General features: G+C 40.9%; 1 protein-coding gene across 1 annotated transcript in view; it reads right to left on the reverse strand.

Annotated features, from left to right (window-relative positions):
* The window catches only part of PRTFDC1 (phosphoribosyl transferase domain containing 1), a 99668-nt gene that overhangs the window by 64135 nt on the left and 10173 nt on the right, over positions 1-25360 (reverse strand). The window contains exons 2-3 of the mRNA XM_030322028.1: positions 25041-25147; positions 18814-18997 (exon numbers count right to left, since the gene is read on the reverse strand). Of these exons, the coding sequence (XP_030177888.1) occupies positions 18814-18997; positions 25041-25147 (291 nt within the window). The remainder of the gene's footprint in view (positions 1-18813; positions 18998-25040; positions 25148-25360) is intronic.

The following is a 25360-nucleotide window of genomic DNA, read 5'->3' on the forward strand; positions in this document are numbered from 1 at the left end:
GTCTTCTTGTGGGCCCGAGATGACTGCCACAGTCTTTATGACAAAGTAAATCTTACTAAAAAGAGAGAGATTTCCTCATTAGGGAAACAAGCCATTCCCTCTGGAAAGACTTGCAGCAGGCTTTCCTTTCTGTGTCCCATGCCCATTTTGCAAGCGAAAGAGAGGCTGAGAAGGCCAGCTGGCATGAACAGCCTCTGTCAGGGAAGACAGAAAAGTTGTGGCGTTAGGAGTAAGGACCCTCGTTGGATAAGCAAGCGTGTCTGTTGTGGTCTACACATTTTTGACTTCTAAGAAATTTTACGTCTCTCTTTTTCATCTTCTCTTACTCCATTACAGGGTCTTGTTCTTGCTTTAGAGATACTATATCTTATGTTGTCTCCAAAGGAATGTTAAACATAATATTTAGAAGTTTTCTTCTGTTCCCTGCTTTACCTCTATTTTCTCAAAGTTCCCTTTATAGGTTTTCTTTAATTTTGTCTTATTTTTGTGTGGTCTTTCTCACCCATGTTAAGGACAGTTCCTCTTGCTTTTCTTTTCATATTAAAAATAATTTTTTTAACGTTTATTGGAGAGAGAGAGACACAGTGTGAGCAGGGGAGGGGTAGAGAGAGAGGGAGACACAGAATCCGAGGCAGGCTCCAGGCTCAGAGCTGTCGGCACAGAGCCCCACGTGGGGCTTGAACTCACAAACTGTGAGATCGTGCCCTGAACCAAAGTCAGACGCTTAACCAACTGAGCCACTCAGGCACCCCTGTCTTTGCATATTTAAAAGAGAGACACCAAACAAACTGATTAAGAGTTATGTGTGCATCAAGGGGCAGACAGTGATGATAGATGGATTTACTAGAGGAGTCCCTTGGAGAGAGATGTCCTCTTTTGGGGGAAGGGGGGACTCCCAAAAGCAATAGGTGGAGGTCTTTTCTTTAGGACCATCCAATTTCTTCAAAGAGCATTCATCTCAAACCTCAGTGCCTCACTGATGGGGTGGGGAGTGTGCCTGGTTGCTAAGAAAGGTGGCTGATATTCCCAGAATCTCACATGGAAATATAAGCTTAAAACCCCAAGGCTTCTGTTTTACTTGGTGTCCACAATTTTGACCCCTTTTTGGTTCAATTGTTCTTGCAAAATTAAACTTTACTTTCCTGCGACAGTGGAGGAGGGAGCTAAGGGTGGGGCGGGAGGGGAGGAGAGCAGTCACCTGACTTCAAACAAGGGACTCGAGGTAGGGAAGGGGAGGAAGGGCAAAGGGTCTGTGCGGACATCAGCACTATCTGCTCTACCTGATTCACTCTCAAGGCCCTGCTAAACTTGCTCTTTGCTGTTCTTTGGTGTCTCTCTGTGCAGGCCCTTGGGTCCTTTGTCCTCCCGTGACATGAGGTCCATCATCTCTGGCACTGTTATTGCCCCTCCTGTTCAGTTTGTCAATCGAGGCTTCATTTGTGGGTGTATATGTGTGTGGGGGCGTGTGTATGTGTGTGTGTGTGGATAAATTTATATATCAGTGTCATTTCAGTGGAGAATGCAAATCAAAGGTGTGGGGTCAATTTGTCATTTTCGTACAGATATCAAAGATGTGAAAGGTCATATCAATTCAAAAATGCTAGGACCCTACCAATCCTGAAAGCAGACCTTGTCATTTTACAAAAGAAGAAAGGAAAGCCACGAGAACCGGGTTCCTTGCTAAAGTGAACTGTTGCCATGAGGTTCTTCTGGAAGACAGCATGAAGACATTGTCAGGCCTTTATGCTGTCAACTGAGGCTGACTGGTTTTGCATTTCAGCCCCGTTGTCAACCAGCTCTGTGATCTTAAGACAGTTTCTTAAACTATCCGTCACTCACCTTCTTCATATGTAAAACGGTGATAATAATAGTTACCTAACTCATCAGGTTGTGGTTGGCATTAATGTTTTTATGTGTAAAGCACTTAAAATAGCACTTTCACACAGTAGTCCATTAACCAACATTACTATTATTAGTTTGGATACATCTAACTTAACTTTTAAAAATCCCGTGCAGAATACTATTAGAATAGAAAGAGATCTTAATCTAAGAATTTGTACAGATAATATTGGCGGTAATTAATCTAGTATACGTGTTCTATATGTAGAGATAAGCCTAACAAGACTGCTGACAGAAAAACCACCCTTGGAAAAGTCTGCATAAACCCACCCGTTTGAAAGATGTTTAGATTTATCCAGTAAAAGAAACAAACTAAACTACATGATGGTTTACAAGGTAAAATATACTCCTTTATTGGGGTGCCTGGGTGACTCAGTCAGTAATGCCTGACCTCAGCTCAGATCACGATCTCACAGTTTGTGAGTTCGAGTCCTGCGTCGGGCTCTGTGCTGACAGCTCAGAGCCTGGAGCCAGTTTCAGATTCTGTGTCTCCCTCTCTCTCTGCCCCTCCCCTGTGCACACTCTGTCTCTCTCTTCTCTCAGAAATAAATGAACTCAAATTTTTTTTAAAAATATGCTCATTTATCATCTACAATTACTAACAATTCTAATTCTTATAAGACACTACCTGAAAACATCGGAAGTTAGCCTTTTACACTGGTCCCAACCGATCTGCATTAAAAGGGAGTGGCTTCTGCTTTAAATAACAAAATAACACTAGGATATGCTTCTTTCATAGTTAGGCATTTCCCGGCCTGTAATTCAACAACAGTGAAAAGTGATTTAGAGAATTGAACGGTATGGGCATAAGTGATATCTTCCTATGACCTGGGACTCAGAAAGCAGGGGAAGAAGGGAAAACCCGATTGTCATCTGAAGACATTTTCTTAATAGGGGAGGATAACACTGTATACTTTCACTTCTCAGATCTCTTAAACACAGGCCCAGGGGAGCTTCAGAAGTGCACTCTTTCTAGAATTCTAGTTGGGGTAGCTTCTGAGTACTTCCCTTCCAGCTGCCCTTGCTGATTAGAAGAGGCTCTACAACAAAACACACAAGAGGTTAGTAGGGCACCAAAGCCCAAGCCAGGGCTTCGGCAAGAGCTCGTGAGAGAGGAAGGAGTAATTCCGGGATTCTACAGGTCACATGGCCGCCAATACTTCCCACTACTGTCTCAGATTAGCGTTTTTAGCACAGGCGTTGCTGACTCATCACCAACTACTGGTCTGCCATGACTGCTGAGTCTCTTCCTGAGGCAGTTGTGCCTCGTCATTTCTGTGGCGTGAGCTGCGGGGCCCTTGACGTATTGTCGTGCCCTTTTACTCATGGAGAGTCATCCTGTTTTTGTGAATTATTCCCTAATTTGTCAATGTCTGTTTGGATTCCACGTCTGTTCTCGAGGAGAAAAAAAGTGTTAGACGCACAAAAAAGAAATCTTTTCGAAACCATCCTCCAAATGAATGCCAAGTTAATAAAGAAAATGTGAAATAATTCCTGGCCTTGAAAGCTGCAGATCTCAAGCATTTTCTTATACGTGTTGAAATTACCTAGACTGTTAACAATAACATTGCGCTTAGTAACGGCAAACTCATGCCATGAAGTAACCCATACTACAATCTAAAGTGAGAATAAAAACATTAAATTCGAACTGTATTATAGGACAAGACCATTATAAAAGATATTTAAAGAGATTATTTTCTCATGAACATTTCCCCAGGTCATTTTATTTTATCTATTTTTTTTTCTCTCCAAGTCCAAATTATTTCTTGGTATCTTATCTAGCATATAAAGTCCATGTGTTTTATAAGATATGTATGAAATATGTAATTTCATAAACACTTTTATGGCCTCAGTGCTAGGTTTTATATTGCACATCAGTTACAAAATGTGGATAAAAACAACCCAACTTAATAAAATCAGGGCAAGGATTTTTGCAGCCGGCAATTATTTTTGTGCTGAAAATTAGACATTCTCTGGACCTAATTAACAAAACACCACATTGCATTTTTGTTGGGAAAGGTCAGGTACAAATAAATTAAAATGATTAACAGCAGACTCACTGTGGATATGTAGCATGCTTAAATTCCTTGGGTCCAGAATGCACAGGAAAGATAAATGGGGCAAAGGCAGGGACATCAAGATCCTACAGGAATCCTGAGGCACCTGATGCAGTCAGTTCTCCAAGATCACACGCTGTCTTCTGGGCCAGGCCTTGCCTAGTTCCCAGGTTCTGCTGCCCCCTCTCCTATTACCTAAGTCACTCAACTCCCACGTCCACTTCACCTACTGAAGTGAATCTCCAGGAACAAACCCAACCTTAGATGGACTGGAACCCTGCGACTACTGGGCAGGCAACCAGAGCCTTAATGCCCCATGACTCAGTATTATGTCTCTCCTGCTGGCTTTGGCATTCTGCCTTGTTCTCAAGATCCAGTACCCACCGTGTGTTCTGTATTTATGCCTTGTCCTGTTTTCTGTGCCCAAGCCCCTTCCTGGAAACTCGCCCAGCACTCCTAAAGGACGGGGGAGCTCCCTTCTCCTGCCTGTCTGCCTGCTAGGCATTGGGGTCCTTTTTCTTGAAAGGGCGGGCCTACGCCGGCTGACTCCATCTTGTTCTGTGTCCTTCACCTTGACCACACCTCCTCCCCTTGAGTGACCCACCCCCTCACCTGCCTAACAGGACTCGAACCCTTCCCCAGGACCCTTCCCCAGCCAATCGGCTGAGGCCATAGCCATTACCTCACCAACTGCCCCTAGGCCCCAATAAAACTTTGTCCTTTTGAAACTCGCTCTCTCTCCCCGGTATCCCACCGCTGTGTCGGTGCAGGTAGGGGATTGAGCTCGAGCTAGCTCGAATAAAGGCTCTTTTGCTTTTGCATCGGACTCGGCTCCCTGGTGGTCTTTGGGGATCACGAATTCTGGGCATAACATTCCTCACCCACACCTCCCAAAGGGAGCCATGGTGTTGTGGTTAATAGCCCTAATGTAGGGGTTGGACAGAGCTGGGAAGTCCAACTAACCTCTCTGGCCTCAGTGTCCTCACCTGTGGAAAGGGGATATTAGTAGCACTAACTTCCTAGGGATGTTGTGAGGGTTTAATAGTTAATACATCTTACAGTACTTAGAACAGTTGGCCGTAGTATATAAGTACTCAGTGAATACCAGGTCTTATTAACAGTAGAACTTACGGTAGACTACAAGCCAGCCGACACTGGCAGCCTAGTGTTCAGAGCTCTAAAGTCTGTGGTCCTCCATCCCATTTTTCAACTACCTGTCACACTTGCTGCACTGGATTTCAACTTCCACCGACAGCACAGTCCATTCCTCGGCACACCCTACCCCAGGCTCCTGTTTCTTTCTTTCTTTCTTTCTTTCTTTCTTTCTTTCTTTCTTTCAACGTTTATTTATTTTTGAGACAGAGAGAGACAGAGCATGAACGGGGGAGGGTCAGAGAGAGAGAAGCAGACACAGAATCGGAAACAGGCTCCAGGCTCCGAGCTGTCAGCACATAGCCCAACGCGGGGCTTGAACTCACGAACCGCGAGATCATGACCTGAGCCGAAGTCGGACGCTTAACCGACCGAGCCACCCAGGCGCCCCTCTTTCTTTCTTTTTTTAAGTTTCTTTCTTTATTTTGAGAGACAGAGAAGGTGCACATGAGTGGGGGAGAGGCAGAGAGAGAGGGCAGCGCAGAGCCCGATGTGGGGTTTGAACCCTTGAACCGTGAGATCATGACCTGAGCCAAAACCAAGAGTCAGACGCTCAACCAACTGAGCCACCCAGGCACCCCTGCAGGGTCTTGTTTCTTGGCCTGGATTCAACCCCAGGCTGTGGCAGTTACTGAGTGAAGCACAGCTTGGTCCCACAGTAGTTTTACAAAACTTGGTTGTCTCTGTAATTTAGTAATTACTTCCGCATTATTGTCTTATTTGCCCTGACAGTGTTTGCTTATCACAGGGACAGACAAACCCTAAAAAGCATCTCTACAGAAAACCAAATTTGAATACAAAGAATGTATACCAATAAAATGCAGAGTTATTTACAAAATGAAGACCATAAGGAATGATAACTATACATGTTGCTATAAGCCTACCATTAACCTTATTACACAATGGGCTTTGGTTTCGTTGTTGTTGTTGTTGTTGTTGTTTTTAATATCTTTTACTTGACAGAATTAGAAATCTCAAAGTAAACTTGCCTAGAGCCAAGCTAAATTATCTCTTTTAAGGTCAGACCAGATATTTGCTTCATGCCAAGTTTCTTCATCCATGCATGTTGAAAGCCAGTAGTAAATACATTCTAAGAACCAAAGGTCAACGACAAAACAGGTAATGTCAACACTCTGTTTCAGCAAGCGCATGAACATGACAGATGTTCCAGGGTCTCTGTCCAGAGGCCACATAGAAATTATGTTGTGGTTTTCATAAATGCTTTTGATTAATTTTAAGGATTTTGGTGGATTGATTCAAACCACTCAGGCCTCTCCCTGGTTTATTCTTTGGTAAATAATTCTCCCTTTGAAGTCTGCAAACGTATTTGGAAGATATTAAAAATATTTTAGATACAAAAGGTGAAAAAAATCTGCGGCTTCAGAGGAATATCTCACCATTTGCAAAATGGTACTGGAATAATATCACAAGACCTAAGAGACAAGAATAACCAAAGAGTACAGACAAGGCTACATTTCAGCTATTCTAACCCTTGAAAGTGGTATTGCAAAAAAAGGGGGGGGGGATGGGGAACTACCAATTCATCAATTCCAAGCAGTACATTTTTTTCACATTTTAATATACCTAAAATCAGGATGCATCACACAATCCATGTCATGGCTTAATTTACAACAATTTTTCTTTCTTAGTGGTACATGGATTAGTGGCATACTTTTCGGTCTATAAATGTCTTAGATTTAATGAAATATGGTAAGTATTGGAATTTCTTTTGTCTCTCTGACCTTTCCTTCTGTATTCCTTTGTTTTCTTCGACTTTCCTATTCCTTTAGTTTTCCTCCTTTCCTCTCTTGAAAATATATGTAGATATAAATGTACATATATACGAATCATATATATTCACATACTCTACACACATATATACACCTGGCTTGGACCCATCCAATACCCCCCAAAAGAACTAGGGACCTCTCTTCTCTACCTGTTCATCTCCAAAGAACTGAACTGGAGTCCTTTTCCTCACCCCAAGCCCAAGGTGGTGTTCCTGTCTCAAAAAGAAAAGGGGCATTCAACTCAAAGCCTTCTTACTCTGAAGGAAAAGTTCAGTGAAAAGCCAGCTGTAGGGCAAAGTGAAAATTTCTCGTTAACACTAAGGATGCTGGATCTGGTTTATCTATCCAGTCTCCATTCCTCACTAGCATGCCTAATAAAGGACTGACCTAAACTCTTTGTTCTGAAGTCCAGGAATGAGAGAGAAGACACTTAATTTTTCTCTTCCCTCATGGGAACAGGGTTATGGCCAACCCCGTAGCTTGAATGAGCCTCTTTAATAAAGACACCAGCTTCCCCAGGGGCCCACATGCCCTGCATGGCAAATCTCAGGATTGTATTTTATCTTCAGAAAGCTTTCTCTTGGTGCCGCCAACACACAGGAATTATTAATTAACACAAAGCAGTGCATGTGCAAACAGCATGGGGGAAGGATCTCGGGAAACTCCAGACCGCCTAAAATAAAGTTCTCATCAGTTTAAAAAACCCTTGAAGTTTGATGAAGATTTTACTCTGCTCACAGTTTAGCTAACCAAACTGATGGAAAACAAAGAAATCAGAATATTACATTTTACCCTCGCATTGGGTTGCATATAAAGTAACGAGCCTTTAAATAGGGCAACATTTTGGAGGCAATAAAGGAAAAATGCTTGGCAAATAATACATTCACATACAAAAAAGCTGGCTGAAAAGTCATTTGCTGGCACTCACCGATACTCCCCTCCAACTTTTCTCAAATCCTCCTATGTTTCTCTATTTCTAAGCCCGTTAGAACAGATATTCCAGATATTCTCCCATCCCGATCCTGACAGCTTTTCCCACACACTAAATTGGGTAGCTCAAGAGGCAGCTGAGCGGCACCTGGGTGGCTCAGTCAGTTAAGCGTCCGACTTTGGCTCAGGTCATGATCTCATGGTTCGTGAGTTCGAGCCCACATAGGGCTCTCTGCTGTCAGGGCAGAGCCAGCTTCAGATCCTTTGTCTCTCTCTCTCTCTCTCTCTCTCTCTCTGCCCCTCCCCCCCACCCCCCACCCCACCTCTCTCTCTCAAAAAAAAAAAAAAAAAAAAAAAAAGAGGCAGCTGAAGTATGCCTGTTTCTCTGTGATTCAAGTTTTTGCACCTTCAGGAGTTGGTAGGAAGCTTGGTACTCAAGGCTTTTTTGCAGTTCTGCTGGATTTGGCTTCCTAAGAGCATCAGCTTTAAGTGAACCCAGAGAGCAAGCAGGTGTAGTGAATGTTCATATCTTCTGGAAAGTCTCCATGGTGTGAGGGGGAAAGATGAAAAGAAAAGCATAGTTTCCTCTAATTTACAGGAAAACCAACAGTCAACATTTATTATTCATTTTCTTGGAAGGTACTTCTTCATGGTTCATTAATATCACGTATAAAATATTTCAAAACCTGTGCAGTTAATTGTCTATTTATAGATATTGCCGTGTTTTCCAACAATTACAGGAGCTGACTTAACCTAGTTAGGTAGGTATGAAAATAAACCTGGGAAAAAAATAAAGTTGATTCCTTTGGGTGAAATTTTTAGCCTTCTACATCTCCACACATCAACACATCTCAAGATGAACAGTATGTTTCAGTGATGACAACCTTGGGCTTTGGAATTAAACTTGACTTTGAATACTAGAGTCTCCACTAACAAGCTGTCCCACCTTGGACATGTTACTTAACATCTCGGGCCTCAGTTTCCTCCTCTGAAAAATGGGTATAATGTTACCTAATTGTTTTCTCATTTTCTGTCTAATTTTGAGTGTTCTTATTCCTTCCCATACTTTCCACTTACTGATAAGTTACACATAAAATATGTAATATTCTTATTCTTTCAATGGTTCTCCTTAACTTTTAAATAGGCACGGCTAACTTAGAAGTTTGCCAGTTATCAATATCTCCATGCTTCTCCTAAACAAGGCACAACATTAGAATGCTTTCACTGGTGATTTACGACTGAATGCAGACTGGCATTTGAAGTCCATCTTGTTTGTTTTACCACCAAAACGCGTCATCATCAGTGTTTTTATTTTAACCAATCGTAACTTTTTTGATTTACCTACATCCTTGTCAATTTCTTCACCTGACAATGATTCTTTTGGGTTCAATTTCCTTCTTACTAGAATATACCCTTTAAGAGATGCTTTCAGCCCAGCATCTGTTACTGGGAAACTTCCAGCATGTGGCTGCTGATGTCTCAGGCCAGCACTCGCACTTGACTTACAGATTAACCGGGAATGAAATTCGCGGTTGACAGTCATCTATCTTCTCTCAGATGACACTACTCCAGACCTTATGATTTCTGCTGCTGCCTTTGAGAAGTCTGTTGATCTGACAGTGGTGATTCCTTTGGTGAGTTTCTCTTTGCTCTTCAGTTGCTTTTACAATCTATTCTTTGTCTCCTGTGCTTTGTTTCTCAGTTTCACTTAGGCATGCTAGGTGTTGGTCTCCTGGAGCTTCCTACATCTGAACAGACACGTTCCTTCACGGCTCCAGAATAAGATTAGGCATTATCTTATCGGAAATTCCCTCTACTCAATTCTGTCTCAGGAATAGTCTTTCCTTCTGGAATTCCTACGTGATGTATTTTGGGTCTTTTCATTGACTCTTTCAGGTCTCTTAACTTTTCCTTATATTCCATCTCTAGCCCATGCTACCTTCTGGCTAATTATTTTCAGATCCACCTTCCAGTTCAGAATTCACATCCATAATAACATTATCTTGTCACCCGAGCTACTATCTTATTCAGTTACAATCTCTTTCGCTGTTAGACCTCCTGTTACTTCATTTCTTTTTTCCTTCTCATGCTGTCTTACCTTTTCTTTAAATCCTTTCATTTATGTCTTTTTTTTTTAGAGACAGAGCATGAGCAGGGGAGGGGCAGAGAGAGAGGAAGACACAGAACCGAAGGCAAGCTCTCTAGGCTCTGAGCTGTCAACATAGAGCCAGACATGGGGCTCGAACCCACGAACCGTGAGATCAAGACCTGGGCTGAAGTCCGACACTTAACCAACTGAGCTACCCAGGCACCCCTCATTTACGTCTTTAGTCATCTTAAGTATAATTATTTTATATTTCTCTTTCAGACAGTTTGTGTGCCTATTTCTGCTATTTATTTTTACCAGCTGACCTTGCCCGTGGTGGATTATTATCCTTTGTGTTTTGGGTTTGTGCAGGTTAAGTGCAGCTTACCTGGAGGAATCCCACCTAGGCTGAGGCACTCCCTCCATTGAGGTTTTCAGCTTGCATCTACCAGGCACCTTGGGGGCATTGCGGTCTGGGACCAATTTTAATATTAAATTCTCTGGCTGGAGTTTCCCAGACAATGCAGGTAAAGTAAATGAAAACCTTTAACTCACATGTGGTACAGATCTGAACTGAAAAATTCCCATAGGACATTTTACTTTACCATTCCAGCCCAGGCCAAGAAAGACAAGCTAGTTTCTTCAGATCTCCCATTACTAAAGGGTGGATTCTGGGTGCCTGGGTGGCTCACTCAGGTAAGCATCCTACTTCGGCTCAGGTCATGACCTCATGGTTCGTGGGTTCGAGCCCCATGTCAGGCTCTGTACTGACAGCTCAGAACCTGGAGCCCGCTTTGGATTCTGTGTCTCCCTCTCTCTCTGCCCGGGGTCCCCCGCTGGTGTTCTGTCTCTCTGTCTCTCAAAAATAAACAAATGTTAACAAAATAAAAAATTTAAAAAAGGGATGGATTTTTTCGCCAAGGGCATGCACCTTTGAGGGCAGTGGCTTTGCTGGAGGGTTTCATCCAGCTTCCCACTTTATGTTGGTCCAAGCCTTTATCATCTGTCTCTGCATGGGTGTGAAAATCAGATGCTGAGATAACTCCTCTTCCAGCACCCCAGCTCCCAGTTCATCTCTGGTTTGATTCTTAGACTTTTCATTTCTGCCTCTTGGGTGCCCTGTACCTTCTTGTGAGCTACAGGAAGCATTGAAAATCTTTGTTTTAAAAAAAATTTTTTTTAATGTTTCTTTATTTTGAGAGAGAGAGAGGGAGAGAGAGAGAGACAGAGTGTGGGCAAGGGAGGGACGGAAAGAGAGGGAGACACAGAATGTGAAGCAGGTTCCAGGCTCTGAGCTGTCAGCACAGGGCCCAATGCAGGGATCGAACTCACAAAGGGAGAAATCATGACCTGAGCCAATGTTGGCCACGCAACTGACTGAGCCACCACATGCCCCGCATTGAAAATCTTTAAAAAATATATATTATTATATTTCATCTAGCATTTTTAAATTTATGTTTTTAATGTTTATTTATTATTGAGAGGGAGAGAGAGAGAGAGAGAGAGAGAGAGAGAGAGAGAGAGAGAGTGCAAGCTGGAGATGTGCAGAGAGGGGCAGGGACAGAGAATCTGAAGCAGGCTCCAGGCTCTGAGCTGTTAGCACAGAGCCCAATGCGGGGCTTGAACTCACAAACCTCAAGATCGTGATCTGAGCCAAAGCTCAACCGACTGAGCCACCCAGGCACCCCTCATTTAGCATTCTTAAGTGGTTGTAACAAGGGGATTTTCAGATTGCCTAGTCCGTAAAACTGTCACACCCAAACTCTCTGTTTGGTCTGTTAACCTCCTTGACCGTATTACTTTGAGACAAAGAATATGTTTTTCAAATGTGTCATGTGGTGGTATAATACAAATAGATACTCGTGAAGATGCGGTATATCCTTGGATTAGATCTGCTGAAAACTTAGGCCTCAAGGTGAATAAATTCTTGTGAAAAATAATTGATATTTGATTCTTGATTAAATAAACACTGAATACTTCCACAAATTTTGCTGATCTTACAAGACAAGCTACAAAGTATAGCCACCTGTGTGCATATGGGATGTCATACGTGTAATTAGTTCTCTCTCCCATGCAACTTCCGGATGGTACCAAGCGAGGCCCCCATTTCTTAAAGGCACATTATTGCATAATGATTATAATTGTATACATATACTTTGCATGGATCTGACATATATTTTAGGAGAAAAATATAGCTAACTCCTTCATAAACGTTAGCAAATATATTCACATTTCATGAAACAACAAAGTTTTGTGGAAAACCTCGGAAAATTTTGTGGAAAATGTTGATAAGTTGCAAAGGGCACAGGCTTGAAAGACCAAAGGGCCTGGGCTCTGATGCCATCTGTACTAGTTACTGGCTGTGTAACATTAAATGAGTTAATGAACCTCTCTGGGCCTCCCTTTCTTCATCAATAAAAGCAGAGATGAGAGATGTCCAGCAGGGCTGCAGTCAGAATTCAATGAGAGAATAAATTCATATAGCAGGTGCTGAATGAACATTGGGTGGAAAGACAGAAGGAAGGACAGAAGGAGAAAACGAAGGGAGGGAGGAAGGAAAGAAAAACTTGAACTGTTAAGGAAGGGAGGTTGCCAGTGCTCCTCATTTCATTGAAGAACAGGACTAGGTTGGCCCTGCTCTCCAATGAATTAGTCTAATGCTAATTTCCAAATAATCTTTGGCTAGATTGCTATCATTCACGCAAATTCATTCCATGTCTTGTGGAAAGTTTCATGTAACAACAAACACAAGTCCGACTGCATGGAATCTGAGATGTTTGGAGACATCCACCCCTCAGGAAGGTCCCTCAGCAAAGAGTGGAGGGCATCAAACAATGAGAGCCCCTCGAGTGACTTTTGAACACCAATGGTTATACAGGGAGAAGAAACATTGCCTCTGAACAAACTGGACTTTCAACTTTTCTGCCCCAAATAAGCAACCTAAAAAGAATCACAGAGCAAGAGGCTAGAAGGAAGTAAAACTACATAACGCTTTTGACCAGCACTCAGAACTCTACGAAGTCCTGCTCTCCCTCCAGAAATTTCGAAAGGAATAAAAAGAACACTTTTGTGGTCACTGTTTCTGCTGAGATGTTTTCACGATGTCTGCTCCCTACGAACAGGTTTAGAGGTATGTGAGAACACCAAATACCCTCAGAGGAAAATGAGCTGGTCCTGTTCCCCTTATTTGGTGGTGTTTATTAGTCTTTGGTTTCTTTAAAAATACATCTCTGCCCTCAGGAATGTTGAAAGAGCCCAAGTATGTAACAGGGATGGTCAGCTCAAGCCCAACATGACACAGCAATTAATTCATCACTGGATGGGGACAGCTTACGTGCAGAAAACCATTCATATCACACCTCAGTCCATGAATATGGTTTTTCCATCCATTTCTGAGGCTAATTAGGGAAAAAGCTTGCTCTGAGTGAGCAGGTAGGCTTTTACATTTTATGTGAGTTAATTTCTGAGGAGATGATCTGTATCACCTTGTTGATAAATATGAAGAAGAACATTTAGTAAGAAAAGAAACATGGCAATCATTTTAGGGTCCTACAGGATGTAAATGTGAGATGCAAGCTAAAATACACAGTGTGTGAGAATGGATGAAGATGGTGAAGATGTAAAATGTAAAAATGTAAAAAAACCATTGCTTTCCTCCTTCATCAGAACCCTGGGCAGGAACCGCCACATCTCTATCGCTAGGAAAAATATATTGACTTGGAAATATCTTTCTAAATGTGGCAAGAATGCCCACAACGCTACTGGAGTTTTAGAAATGCAAATGTTCTGAACTAGTATCACATAAATATGAGTTAACAGGCCATGTAAGTGTTAAGATATGTGCCTCTAGGTTAAAACATTGGTCAAATAAGGATAAGATGTTCAGAGAAATGGATAATGCGAGATAGCAATATTGTTTAATCTCACATGGATTACAACCCTGTTAATTTCAGCAAGATTGACCACGTTCTGGGTCATAAAACAAGCCTCAACAAATGTAAAAGAATTGAAATCACCCAAAGTATAGTTGCTGCAACAGAATTAAGCTGAAAACCATACACAACTATCTCCGGAAAATCCCCAAGTATTTGGAAATTAAACAAGAAACAATTCATGAGTGAAAGAGGAAGTCACAAAGGAAATTAGAAAATAGTTTGAATCGAATGAAAATGAAAACAATGTATCAAAAATTGGGAGATGCAATAGTCAATATCCTACCGATTGAAAACAAGGCAAAGATGTTTTCCTTCACCATTGCTATTCAGAATTGTACAGGAAGTCCTAGCCACTGCAATAAGGCAATAAGAAGAAACAAAAAGTCTACAAATTAGAGAGGAGGCAGTGAAACCATCTCCGTTCACAGAAAAAAATTATTGTCAACATAGAAATTCCAAAAGAACCTATAAAAAAGCCATTAGAACTAATAAGAGTTAGTCATAATATTTGATATACAAAATCAGTAGTATTTCTATATACTAACAGTAAACAATTGGAAATTTAAATTCAAAGAAAACTTACCAAATATAATAGGACCAAAAACCATTTTAAACATTTAGGTGTAAATCTAACCAATGATGTCTAAGATCTGACTCCTGAAAACTAGACAAATGGATATTAAAAATAAGACCTAAAAAATTAAGAAATATATCCTGTTCATGGATGGAAGACTAACAAGTGTTGAGATGTTAATTTTCCCAAAAATGGATCTATAGATTCAAAACAATCCCAATAAAAATTTTAACAGGTTGCTTTGTAGAAATCAACAATATGATTTTCAAATTTATATGGATGGGCACCTGGGTGGCTCAGTTGGTTAAGCATCGACTCCTGATTTTGGTTCAGGTCATGATCTCACAGTTCATGGGACTGAGCCCCATGTGGGGTTCGATCAAGCCCTGCTTGGGATTGTCTTTCTTCTCTCTCTGCCCCTTCTCCCATTCACGTGCTCTCTCTCTCTCTCTCTCTCTCCCTCTCTCTCTCTCTCTCTCAAAATAAAAAAAAAAAACACAAATATTTAAAAAATAAAATAAAATTTCTATGGAAAGGCAAAGAAGTAGAATAGCTAAAACACTTATGAAAAAGAACAAAGTTGGAAGAGTACATGCTACCTGATATCCAGACTAATTAGCCACAGTCATCGGAACAGTGTGGTATTGACGAAAGGATAGGCCTTCAGATGAATAGAACTAGATACAGTGTCCAGAATAGACCCACACTTACTCAGTCAAGTGTTCAGTGAAAGAGCAAAGGTCTCTCACAATTGGAAAAGACAGTCTTCTCATCAGACGATCCTGAAACAACTGGATAGTCACTTGCAAAAAGGAGTGCCTTATTAATAAATTAACACAACATGGCTCATAGACCTCGATTTAAATCTAAAATTGTGAAACTTTTTAAAGAGAACAGAAAATTGTGAACTTGAATGAGGCTAAGATTATTTAAAATTTTTTTTAATGTTTATTTATTTTTGAAAGGGACAGAGACAGAATGCGAGTGGGTTAGGGACAGACAGAGAGGGAGACACAGAATCTGAAGCAGGCTCCAGGCTCTGAGCTGTCAGCACAGAGCCCGACGAGGGGCTCGAACTCACGAGCTGTAAGATCATGACTTGAGCTGAAGTCGGACACTCAACTGACTGAGCCATCCAGGCGTCCCGAGGCAAAGACTATTTAGAAACACAAAAGGCATGATCCATAAAAGAAAAAAACTGATAAATTGGAGTTTGTAGAAATGTTTAAATTATGCTCTTTGAAAAAAAAAAAACACTGTTATGAAAATGAAGAACAACCCACTGGCTGGAAAATATATGTGAAACAACGTACCTAATAATGGACTTGTGGCCAAAATAGATAAAGAACTCTCAACTTAATAATAAGAAAGCAAAATACCCAATTTTTTGAAAATATACTTGAACAAACACTTCACCACAGAAACAAATGCAAATTAAAACCACAATGATATATAATCATTGCAAACAATCATTGCAAAACCAAGTGGTGTTGAAAATATGGAGCAACTAGAACTCTCATCTGCTGCAGGTGAAGGTGCAAAATTATTCAATCCATCTAAAAAACGGTTTGGTGATTTCTTATATACATTATGGTTTCTTATATACACTACTATACGACTTAGGAATCTCCAGGGAAATGCAGATATAAGTACAGACAAAAACTTCTTCGTGAATACTTAGAGCAGCTTTTTCATAATCACCCCAAAAAGGAGACAAACCAAATATCCTTCAGCTGATAAGTGATTTTAAAACTAGGATGTATTGGGGCGCCTGGGTGGCTCAGTCGGTTGAGCGTCCAAATTCGGCTCAGGTCACGATCTCACGGTCCGTGGGTTCGAGCCCCGCGTCAGGCTCTGTGCTGGCAGCTCAGAGCCTGGAACCTGTTTCGGATTCTGTGTCTCCCTCTTTCTCTGACCCTCCCCTGTTCATGCTCTCTCTCTGTCTCAAAAATAAATAAATGTTAAAAAAAAATTTAAAAAAAAACTAGGATGTATCTATATAATGAAACCATAATTGACAATAAGAAGAAATAAACTACTGGTATACATAACAACATGGATGAATCTCAAGTGAAATATGCTACGATTTACTAAGGCTACGTGGTATATGATTACATTATATGATACTCCGGAAAGAGCAAAACTCTCGGGACAGAAAACCTATATCAGTGGTTTCCAGGATCTGGGGAAAGAGTTGGTCACAAAGGGACACAGCATTTTTTACGGTGAGAAACTGACCTATGTCTTGATTGTGGCGACTTACATGACTGTATGCAATTGTCAAAACTTACAGAACTGTAAACTCAAACAGATAAAATCTCCTGCATATAAATTATACCTCAACAAATCGACTTTAAGTTTTTAAAAGAGCTTAAAAACCTGTTTTCCCCAGGAAAAAAACAGTATCAGAGCCAAGTAAATGAGAAAAAAAAATTTTTCAAAGAAGCACAGTGACTTCATCTAAGATGAAAGGAACTTAAAGGAATGGTTTCCAGGAGAAGATGAAACCAACCATTTAAGGTTAAGATGTCTGCAAAAACCAGCTTTATTTTTTTTTTATTTTTATCATTTGAGAGAGAGAGAGAGAGAAAGAGAGAGAGTGTGAGTGGGGGAGGGGAAGAGAGAGAGGGAGACACAGAATCCAAAGCAGGCTCCAGGTTCTGAGCTGTCAGCACAGAGCCCCAACATGGGGCTCAAACTCAGGAACCATGAGATCATGACCTGAGCCTGAGTTGGACGCTTAACCGACTGAGCCACCCAGGCGCCTCAAAAACCGCTTTATTCTGGCCTGAGAGGTCATCGGGAGAATACAGAGCGTCTTAAGAAATGAGAAACAATTTGCCAGCTGCTCAAGAGCTGAAGCAACTGAATCACAGAGAGTGGTGGGCAGAACCCAAGACACATGCCTATCTGTCCCCTGGTGTATACACTGTGCCTCATTTCCTCCACTGAGTGTGGGTGAGACTAGTAACCATGGGAAAGCATTCCTGTGATTAGGGGATTAGTTAGTTGACTTTGAGTTCCTCAAAGGGAGCATATCGTGGGTAGACCAGACCTAATCAGGTCAGCTTTTAAAAGAGGGGCCAGGCCCTCAAAAGATGGAAAGGTTCTCCTGTGCCGGGAACTATGAGGCAAAGACCCGAAAGTAGCCTGTAGGAGCTGAAAGCATCTCCAGCCTCGAGTCAGCAGGGAAGTGGAGACTGAATTCTGTCAACAGCCAGTGATTGTGGAAAGGTCACTCATCTGCAGACCTCAGCCGAGATCCCACCCCGGCTAACATCTTGACTTTGAAGACTCTTGAGCAGAGAACCCACGCCCGGTGTCTGACCTAGAGAAACTGAGATGATAAATGCATATTGGCTTAAGCCACTAAGTTTGTAGTGAATTTGTCACACAGCAATAGAAAACCAATTTGAAGAGTGAATTAAAATGTGTCAAGCCAGTTTAATCAATGAGAATAATTTCATGGTTTTGACTCCAAGAGTTCATCATCAAATAGTAGGCTAGTTTTTTAAGTTTATTTATTTATTTTTGAGAGAGAGAGAGAGAGAGAGAGAGAGAAAGAATGAGTGGGGGAGAGAAGCAGAAAGAGAGGGAAAGAGAGAGAATCCCAAGCAGGTTCGAACACACTGTCAGCACAGAGCCTGATGCGGGGCTCAATCCCATGAACTGTGAGATCATGACCTGAGACGAAATCAAGAGTCAGATTAACTGCGTGAGCCACCAGGTGACCCAATAGTAGGCTGGTTTTAGTGATTTACTATCCATTGAATCAAAAAGCATCACAGAAGGTAACATCATAGAAGGAGGAACACGAAAGGGATGACACCTTTGGGGAAAAATCTCCCTTGGTTCTGTCCAGTGCTGACCAAGAGAGCCCAGGATAGACTGGTGGAGGGGCCTTCTGCTGGAGGTTCTCTGATCTTGTCTCCTTGCACTTGGTAACCCACTGTCCCTACAGACTTCCCTTCTCCACTTCCAGGCCATGACTGCAGTCACCCAAGTACTAATACTGTCCTCTCTGCGGCTGGACGCCCTCCCACAGAACTCCAGGACCAACGGTGACATACAGAGCGGAAACACGTCAGTGCTCACCAGACCTTCTTAACACTCATTGTTAACACACTCGCTTGTGAGGCTAGTCACCAGGAAATGGCCACTCAGCTTTATAACCATAAAAGAAACCATGAATCATTCCTCAAGCAACTTTCCATATATGTGAAAACAGAAAGAGGGTTTTTCTCCCCACAGACGTTATTGTTTGAACTACAGATTGCATACAGCAAATTAAAAAAAATTATTCTTCATTTTCATCACATTGTCAATTCTTTTATTCTAGAAAATTCTCTATTCTAAACATTGTATAATGAAAATGGAATAAATAACTTACCTTGTAACTTTTCAGTCTGATGAAATCAACCTTCATAGAGACAAATTGATCCGAATTTCTACTGATGTTCTTAAGGTGTTCTACAAGATCCGCGCAGAACTTGTAACCTCCTTTAAGCACACACAGGACCATAATGTCACAGTTTCCTATGTCTTTCATAATATCCTTAGCCAGCCGCTCAGTTCTGAAAGAGGGATTACAAGATATATTAAAGCATAAGTACTTCTGAGTGTTTTTGTTCCTTTCAAAAAAAATGCACGATGCACTACACACATTAGATTATGCAGGAGAACATGGAAGACGTTGGGAGACAGAAGGCTACAGATAAAGAAGCTTTGTGAAAGCTGGACAAAGAGAGAGTATTCAAAACACATTTCTGATAACTGCATCATCAATAGTACATTTTTGCTTCTCTGTGTCACAAAAATTAGTAAGATATAAAATATATGTCAAAGATCATGAATGCTATTATTTTATCACTCCAGAGCCTGGTTGATAACCTTAACAACAATGCTGTGAAAGTATCTGGTGATGTTATAGCAGAGAGAGAGGAAATGGAGAATGACTCACCCACCTTATTACACTAGAGGACACGGGAAGAAAAGTCAAGCCCATTGAAACTATCAAAAGAATAACATCTGTCTCCTATTTCACAAAGGTGGCACATTACCTATGTGAAGGGTGCCCGGAGTGCAATTTCCAGTAGACATCATTTCCATGGAGCACCATGTGAATGGGGTTTCTCTGGAGCTATGCAGTGATGCAGCCTTGGGCTGGCACCCAATGCCTAATTTGGAACGGTCACTGTATTTTTTCTAATTGTTTCATGTCTATAAGTCCATTACCAATACATGCATACAACATTAAAACCTTGAATGGAGGCAGATCTAAGGTGCATATTAAAAAAAACAAATTCCTGGGGTGCCTGGCTGGCTCAGTCGGTTAAGTGTCTGACTCTTGATTTCGGCTCAGACCATGATCTCAGGGTTGTGAGATTGAGCCCTGCATCAGGCTCTGTGCTGAGCGTGGAGCCTGCTTGAGATTCTCTCTCTCTCTCCCTCTCTCTCTGCCCCTCCCCTACTCTCATGCACATGTGCACTCTCTTGAAAAAAAAACAAAAAAACAAACAAACAAAAAACTCCTACTGACACTTCAGACAGAATTAGATTTAAAATGAGTTAACTGGGGGTGCCTGGGTGGCTCAGTCGGTTGAGCGGCTGCCTTCGGCTCAGGTCACGATCTCGCGGTCTGTGAGTTCGAGCCCCGCGTCAGGCTCTGGGCTGATGGCTCAGAGCCTGGAGCCTGCTTCTGATTCTGTGTCTCCCTCTCTCTCTGCCCCTCCCCTGCTTGCTCTCTGTCTCTGTCTCTGTCTCTCTCTCAAAAATAATAAACATTAAAAAAAATTAAAAAAAATAAAATAAAATGAGTTAACTGAATGATCTGAATATATATATATATATGAATATATATATATACACATATATATGTGTGTGTGTGCAGAAAGCATTACATTACATATGTTCTACATATCTAATATATTATATATTGTATATATTATATAACTTATATGTATGTGTGTGTGCTTACATATGTACACACATATACATATAAAATGGCAACCAGGCTTCAGGCGATGTTTCTCAAAATATGATCATCAAGAAAATGTATATCAGCATGCCAGATATTCAAAGGGACATTTGTCTTCAGCATAATGGAGTAAGGTGGTCAACATATCCTCTCTACAAAAAAGCAACTATGAAGCTGGATGAAACTGTCAAAAACAACCATTTCTCCACTCTGGAAGTTAACTAGAGCCATATAACAAACTGAGAATCATTTATTCATGAAAACATTGAACAATGGGTATAAATAATGTTTCCATCTCCCTGAGCCCCACGTTAGCTCTGTTGTTCAACCAGGTAGTTCAGTCAGGGTGAGGCACTGCCAGAGGGAGCTCACCTGGCCGGGAGCATTATCAGTTAGTGCAGCCATCTTGGTAGCATGTGACCAGAGAAAGCCAATGGCCCCATTATCACAAAGTTTCCTTTTTGAGCAACTAACTGGCAGACTAGTCTAGTCAAGGATTTGATAGGGAGTTTTGGAAGGTTAGGGTCATGGGAGAGGGGTAGACAATAAACTCTTCACATATCCCAAGTTGACCAGAAGCTATATATAAGCACAGCAGAAACAAGCATAAGACCAGGCTACCCATACATTCCGGAAAGATGGAGCCTATAAGCATGGGCAGAAGAGGCACAAGAAAGCACGGTGAAAAATAAGAACCAGGGAAAACTTGAAAAATGCTGGCAATTTGAATGTACTTGCCAGCCTCCACACACATTTCATCAGCAGAAAGCAGAAGCTTTACTGGCTTGAGGTATTTGAGTACAATCTCTAACCAATCTTAGACTGAAGACTAAGCTATTCAGACACAGGGGTTAAGCCTTAGTAAGTGAGACTTACAAGTAAAAACAAGAAAAATAAATTGCATGTCATCAGAGTCCACACACTGTGGGGGAGACAGTTTCCACAGAGTAGAAGATGAAAACAAAAAACAAAGAACAAGGGCAGTGAACAGAAAATCATTACAAATATGGTGGATATTAAACCAACTATATCAATAATCACTTTAAATGTGAGTGATCTAAATACACCAGTTAAAAGACAGAGACTGTTAGAGTGGATTAAAAAAAAAGACCCTAACATATGTTGTCTATAAATACAAAGACTCTCATAAATGAAAAGTAAAAAGATGGAGAGAGACATACTATACTAACATTAATCAAAAGAAAGCAGGAGCAACTTACTGATTTCAAATAAAGCAGATTTCAGAGCAAGGAGATTATCAGGAATAAAGAGGGGCATTATATAACAATAAAGAGGTCAATTTTCCAAGAAGGCAGAACAATCCTTAATGTGCATGCATCCAACAACAGAATGTCAAACACTGACAGAACTACAATGGAAAATAGATGAATCCACTCTTGCAGTCGGAGACCTCAATACCCCTCTCTCAGTAATTGATAGATCTAGCAGTCAGAAAACCAGTAAGGATATAGTTAAACCACACAGTACCATAAATCAACTGGACCTAACTAGCACTTATAGAATACTGCATCTAACATTCTTCTCTCAATTGGGGCGCCTGGGTGGCTCAGTAGGTTGGGCGGCCGACTTCGGCTTGGGTCATGATCTCGCAGTCCGTGAGTTCAAGCCCCGCGTCGGGCTCTGTGCTGACCCGCTCAGAGCCTAGAGCCTGTTTCGGATTCTGTGTCTCCCTCTCTCTCTGACCCTCCCCCGTTCATGCTCTGTCTCTCTCTGTCTCAAAAATAAATAAACGTTAAAAAAAAAAAATTTTAACATTCTTCTCAAAAGATATAAATAAGAAAATGAAGACAAACCACGGGCTAAGGTGGTAGGATATTCAAAAATCCTGTATCTGCAAACGGACTTGTATCCAGAATATATAAAGAACCCTTACAACCCAATCAGAAGACAACCCACACAGTGTAAAAATGGCAGAAGACTTAAATAGTCATCTCTCAAAAATAAATAAATAAATAAATAAATAAATAAATAAATAAACAAACAAATAAATAAGTAAGTAAATAAATAACAAGCACATGAATCCTTAGGCAAATGCAAATTAAAATCACAATGAGATACTTTTATATATCCACTAGAATGGCTATAGTCAAAAAGACAGGCAATACTAAATGTTGGCAACTATGTGGAGAAACTGGAACCCTCATCCTTGCTGGTAGAAATGTAAAATGGTACAGTCACTTTGGAAATAAGTGGCAGTTTCTCAAGCTTAACTATCAAACACAGAATACCACTCCAAGGAATCTATCCAAGAGAAACGAAAAGATATATCCACACAAAAACTTACATGTGAATGATCATAGATACATGTTCATAGAAGCCCCAAACTAGAAATCCAAATAACTATCAACTGGTAAATCAATAATTAGGTATTGTATGATTTAACTTATATGCAATGTTCAGAAAAGACAAATCTATAGAGAAAGAAATCCGACTAGTGACCACCTGATGCTGAAGGTAGGAATGGGGATTGACAGCCAACAAACTTTTGGGGATGCTAGAAATATTATAAAATGATAGTTGTGCTTGCCCAACTATAAAAAATTACTAAACATCATTGAGTCATTTATCTACAATGGGTAAACTTTACAATATGTAAATTATATCTTAATGAATTCATTCCTGGGCTCCACCCCCAACCATTGAAGCAAAATTTCCAGACATAAAACGTAAGAATATGCATTTTTTTTAAAGATATTTTTTCAGTTTATTTATTCTGAGAGAGAGAGAGAGAGAGAGTTGGGGAAAGGCAGAAAGAGAAGGAGAGAGAGAGAATTCCAAGCAGGATCTGCACCGCCGTGGGGAGCCTGATGCGGGGCTTGATCCCACGAACCACGAGATCATGACTTGAGCTAAAACCAAGACTTGGATGCTTAACCGACTGAGACACCCAGGTGCCTCAAGAAACTGCATCTAACGACTTCACTGGGTAAGTCTCCTGTACTGGGGACTGGCTTTGGGTAACCTTACCAGGACTCAATCTTGTACTAGATCAGGATGCAATTAACTAAAGATACAAAATTAAGGTGGGAAAAGCAGGAATTTGTTTAAACCAGAGGGTTCTCGAACCCGTGTTAAGGGAAAAATGGCTCTGAATTGTTAAGAGGGAAACTGAATACAAGTGTTTTACTGCACAACAAAAATTGGTGTAATTGTTAAGGTCAAGCAAGTTTCCTTCCCTTTTGTTCTTTCTTTTTTTGCAGGAATTTCCATATCTTTAATGTGAATTGCCATCAGGGAGATCTGGCCATTCAGGAGATGCAAAATTTCCCAAGTTTATTTGATCACAGAACATTTTGTTCCTTCTGAAGACTGGGCTTGTATTCCATGGACAGCCATGTTAGGCCACAAGAAACTCCAAACTAGACCTTATTTTAATAATATACTATAGTTTGAGAGAACATGCAATATGCAGGTCTTATCCAATGGAAAAATCTTGGAGAAAAGAATGACATTTCCTTTTGCTTACAGACAGGAATTGATGGAAAGATAATATCCTGGGAATGTGACTGTCTTGTGTTTTTCATACTTTACTTTGGCTAAGGACTTATTTCATAAAGTTAAATATTAACTCAGAAGAATAGAACAGATTTTTAAAAATAGAGGCAAAAGTACTCTGGTTTAAGGAAAAATAAGGGGTGGGGAGTCCAAAGTTTCAATTTGCTCCTATTCCCTGGTGCCTCTCCCACCCCCATTTCTGGGTGTCTGAAGAACCTCTGTGTTCCTGGGAGTGCACCGTGAAATCTATGAGGCTTGCTTTCCATATACATGTGAAGGCTTATGTATTTGATCTTTGCACAAGAAATGAGAGTTACATGGAAAGGTAATAGCTTGGGCATTAAGCGGTTCTGTGAAACGGGGTATATGACCTTTAAATCCTGATGCTTACGGCAGACTCAAGTGGAGGAGGCTCTCTGAAACCCAAGAAACAAATGGTGACTTAGGGGCTTAGAACAGGAGAGAAAATGTTGTCTTTTGGAAAAGCAACTGGCTAGGAAGGGGCTAAAGAATAGCTATACAGGATGGTCAGAAAGAACTGGAAATAGTATTCTAGAAATAGTGCTGTGCAGATATTTTTAAGCTGAAAATATTCCTATTCCCAAAATATTACCACTGCCTGGAAAACATAATCGTGCACAGACTGGCCGATCTGTGATACGCTGCCTGATCCCAGCTAAATGCTAGTTGCAGGAAAAGCCTGGGCTTTAAGGGTGTGTCCTACGAAGGCAAAGTTCACCTGTTATTATTCCAGGTTAACTCAAGAGTCTGTGACAAAATGTAAGACAGAGGTCCTCAGGTAAAGAGCAATGCTTCCCCTCCCCCCAAAAGAGCAATGCTTTCCCAAATCCTTTTTTTTTTTTTACCAGTTTGCACAAGACATTGTTATTTTGAGGCTGCTACTTATAATATATATATTCTTACCATTTCCCCTGAAATGTCCAGGTAAACAGTTCAGTCAAAGTAGAGACTCATTTTATTCCAAATGCTCTGTCCTATAAAAGCTCTGTCTGCCTCTATGTGAGAGAGACTCAGGAGGAGGGGTGTAAAGTGTATTGTATGATTCACACAAGAGAGGGCCAGCCAGCACAGGACCAAGACTGATGCCAAGAAATAACACTCACCTGTCCACAACGATGCCATGAGGTATGAGGACATACTCCAAATCTCCATAATAGTGCTGTGGATACGTGAATAAATTCAAGTCATATCCTGGCCAGTCATCCGTAATCTGCAAATCAAATTACTTCGGTTACAATATTTTTCATTGGAAATTTATTTTTAAAGCATAAATAAACAAAAAAGAGGATCATTTGGAACAAAAAGAATAATATTGAAAACAGAGAAAAGGTCTGACGATCAATATGACATTAAATTACATTCTGTCAACCTATGAAAAGATCAGTGGGAAATTTGTTTCACGAAAACTGATAAAGAATCTAGT

This window comes from Lynx canadensis, chromosome B4, assembly GCF_007474595.2.
Source record: "Lynx canadensis isolate LIC74 chromosome B4, mLynCan4.pri.v2, whole genome shotgun sequence".
NCBI classification, from domain to species: Eukaryota; Metazoa; Chordata; class Mammalia; order Carnivora; family Felidae; genus Lynx; species Lynx canadensis.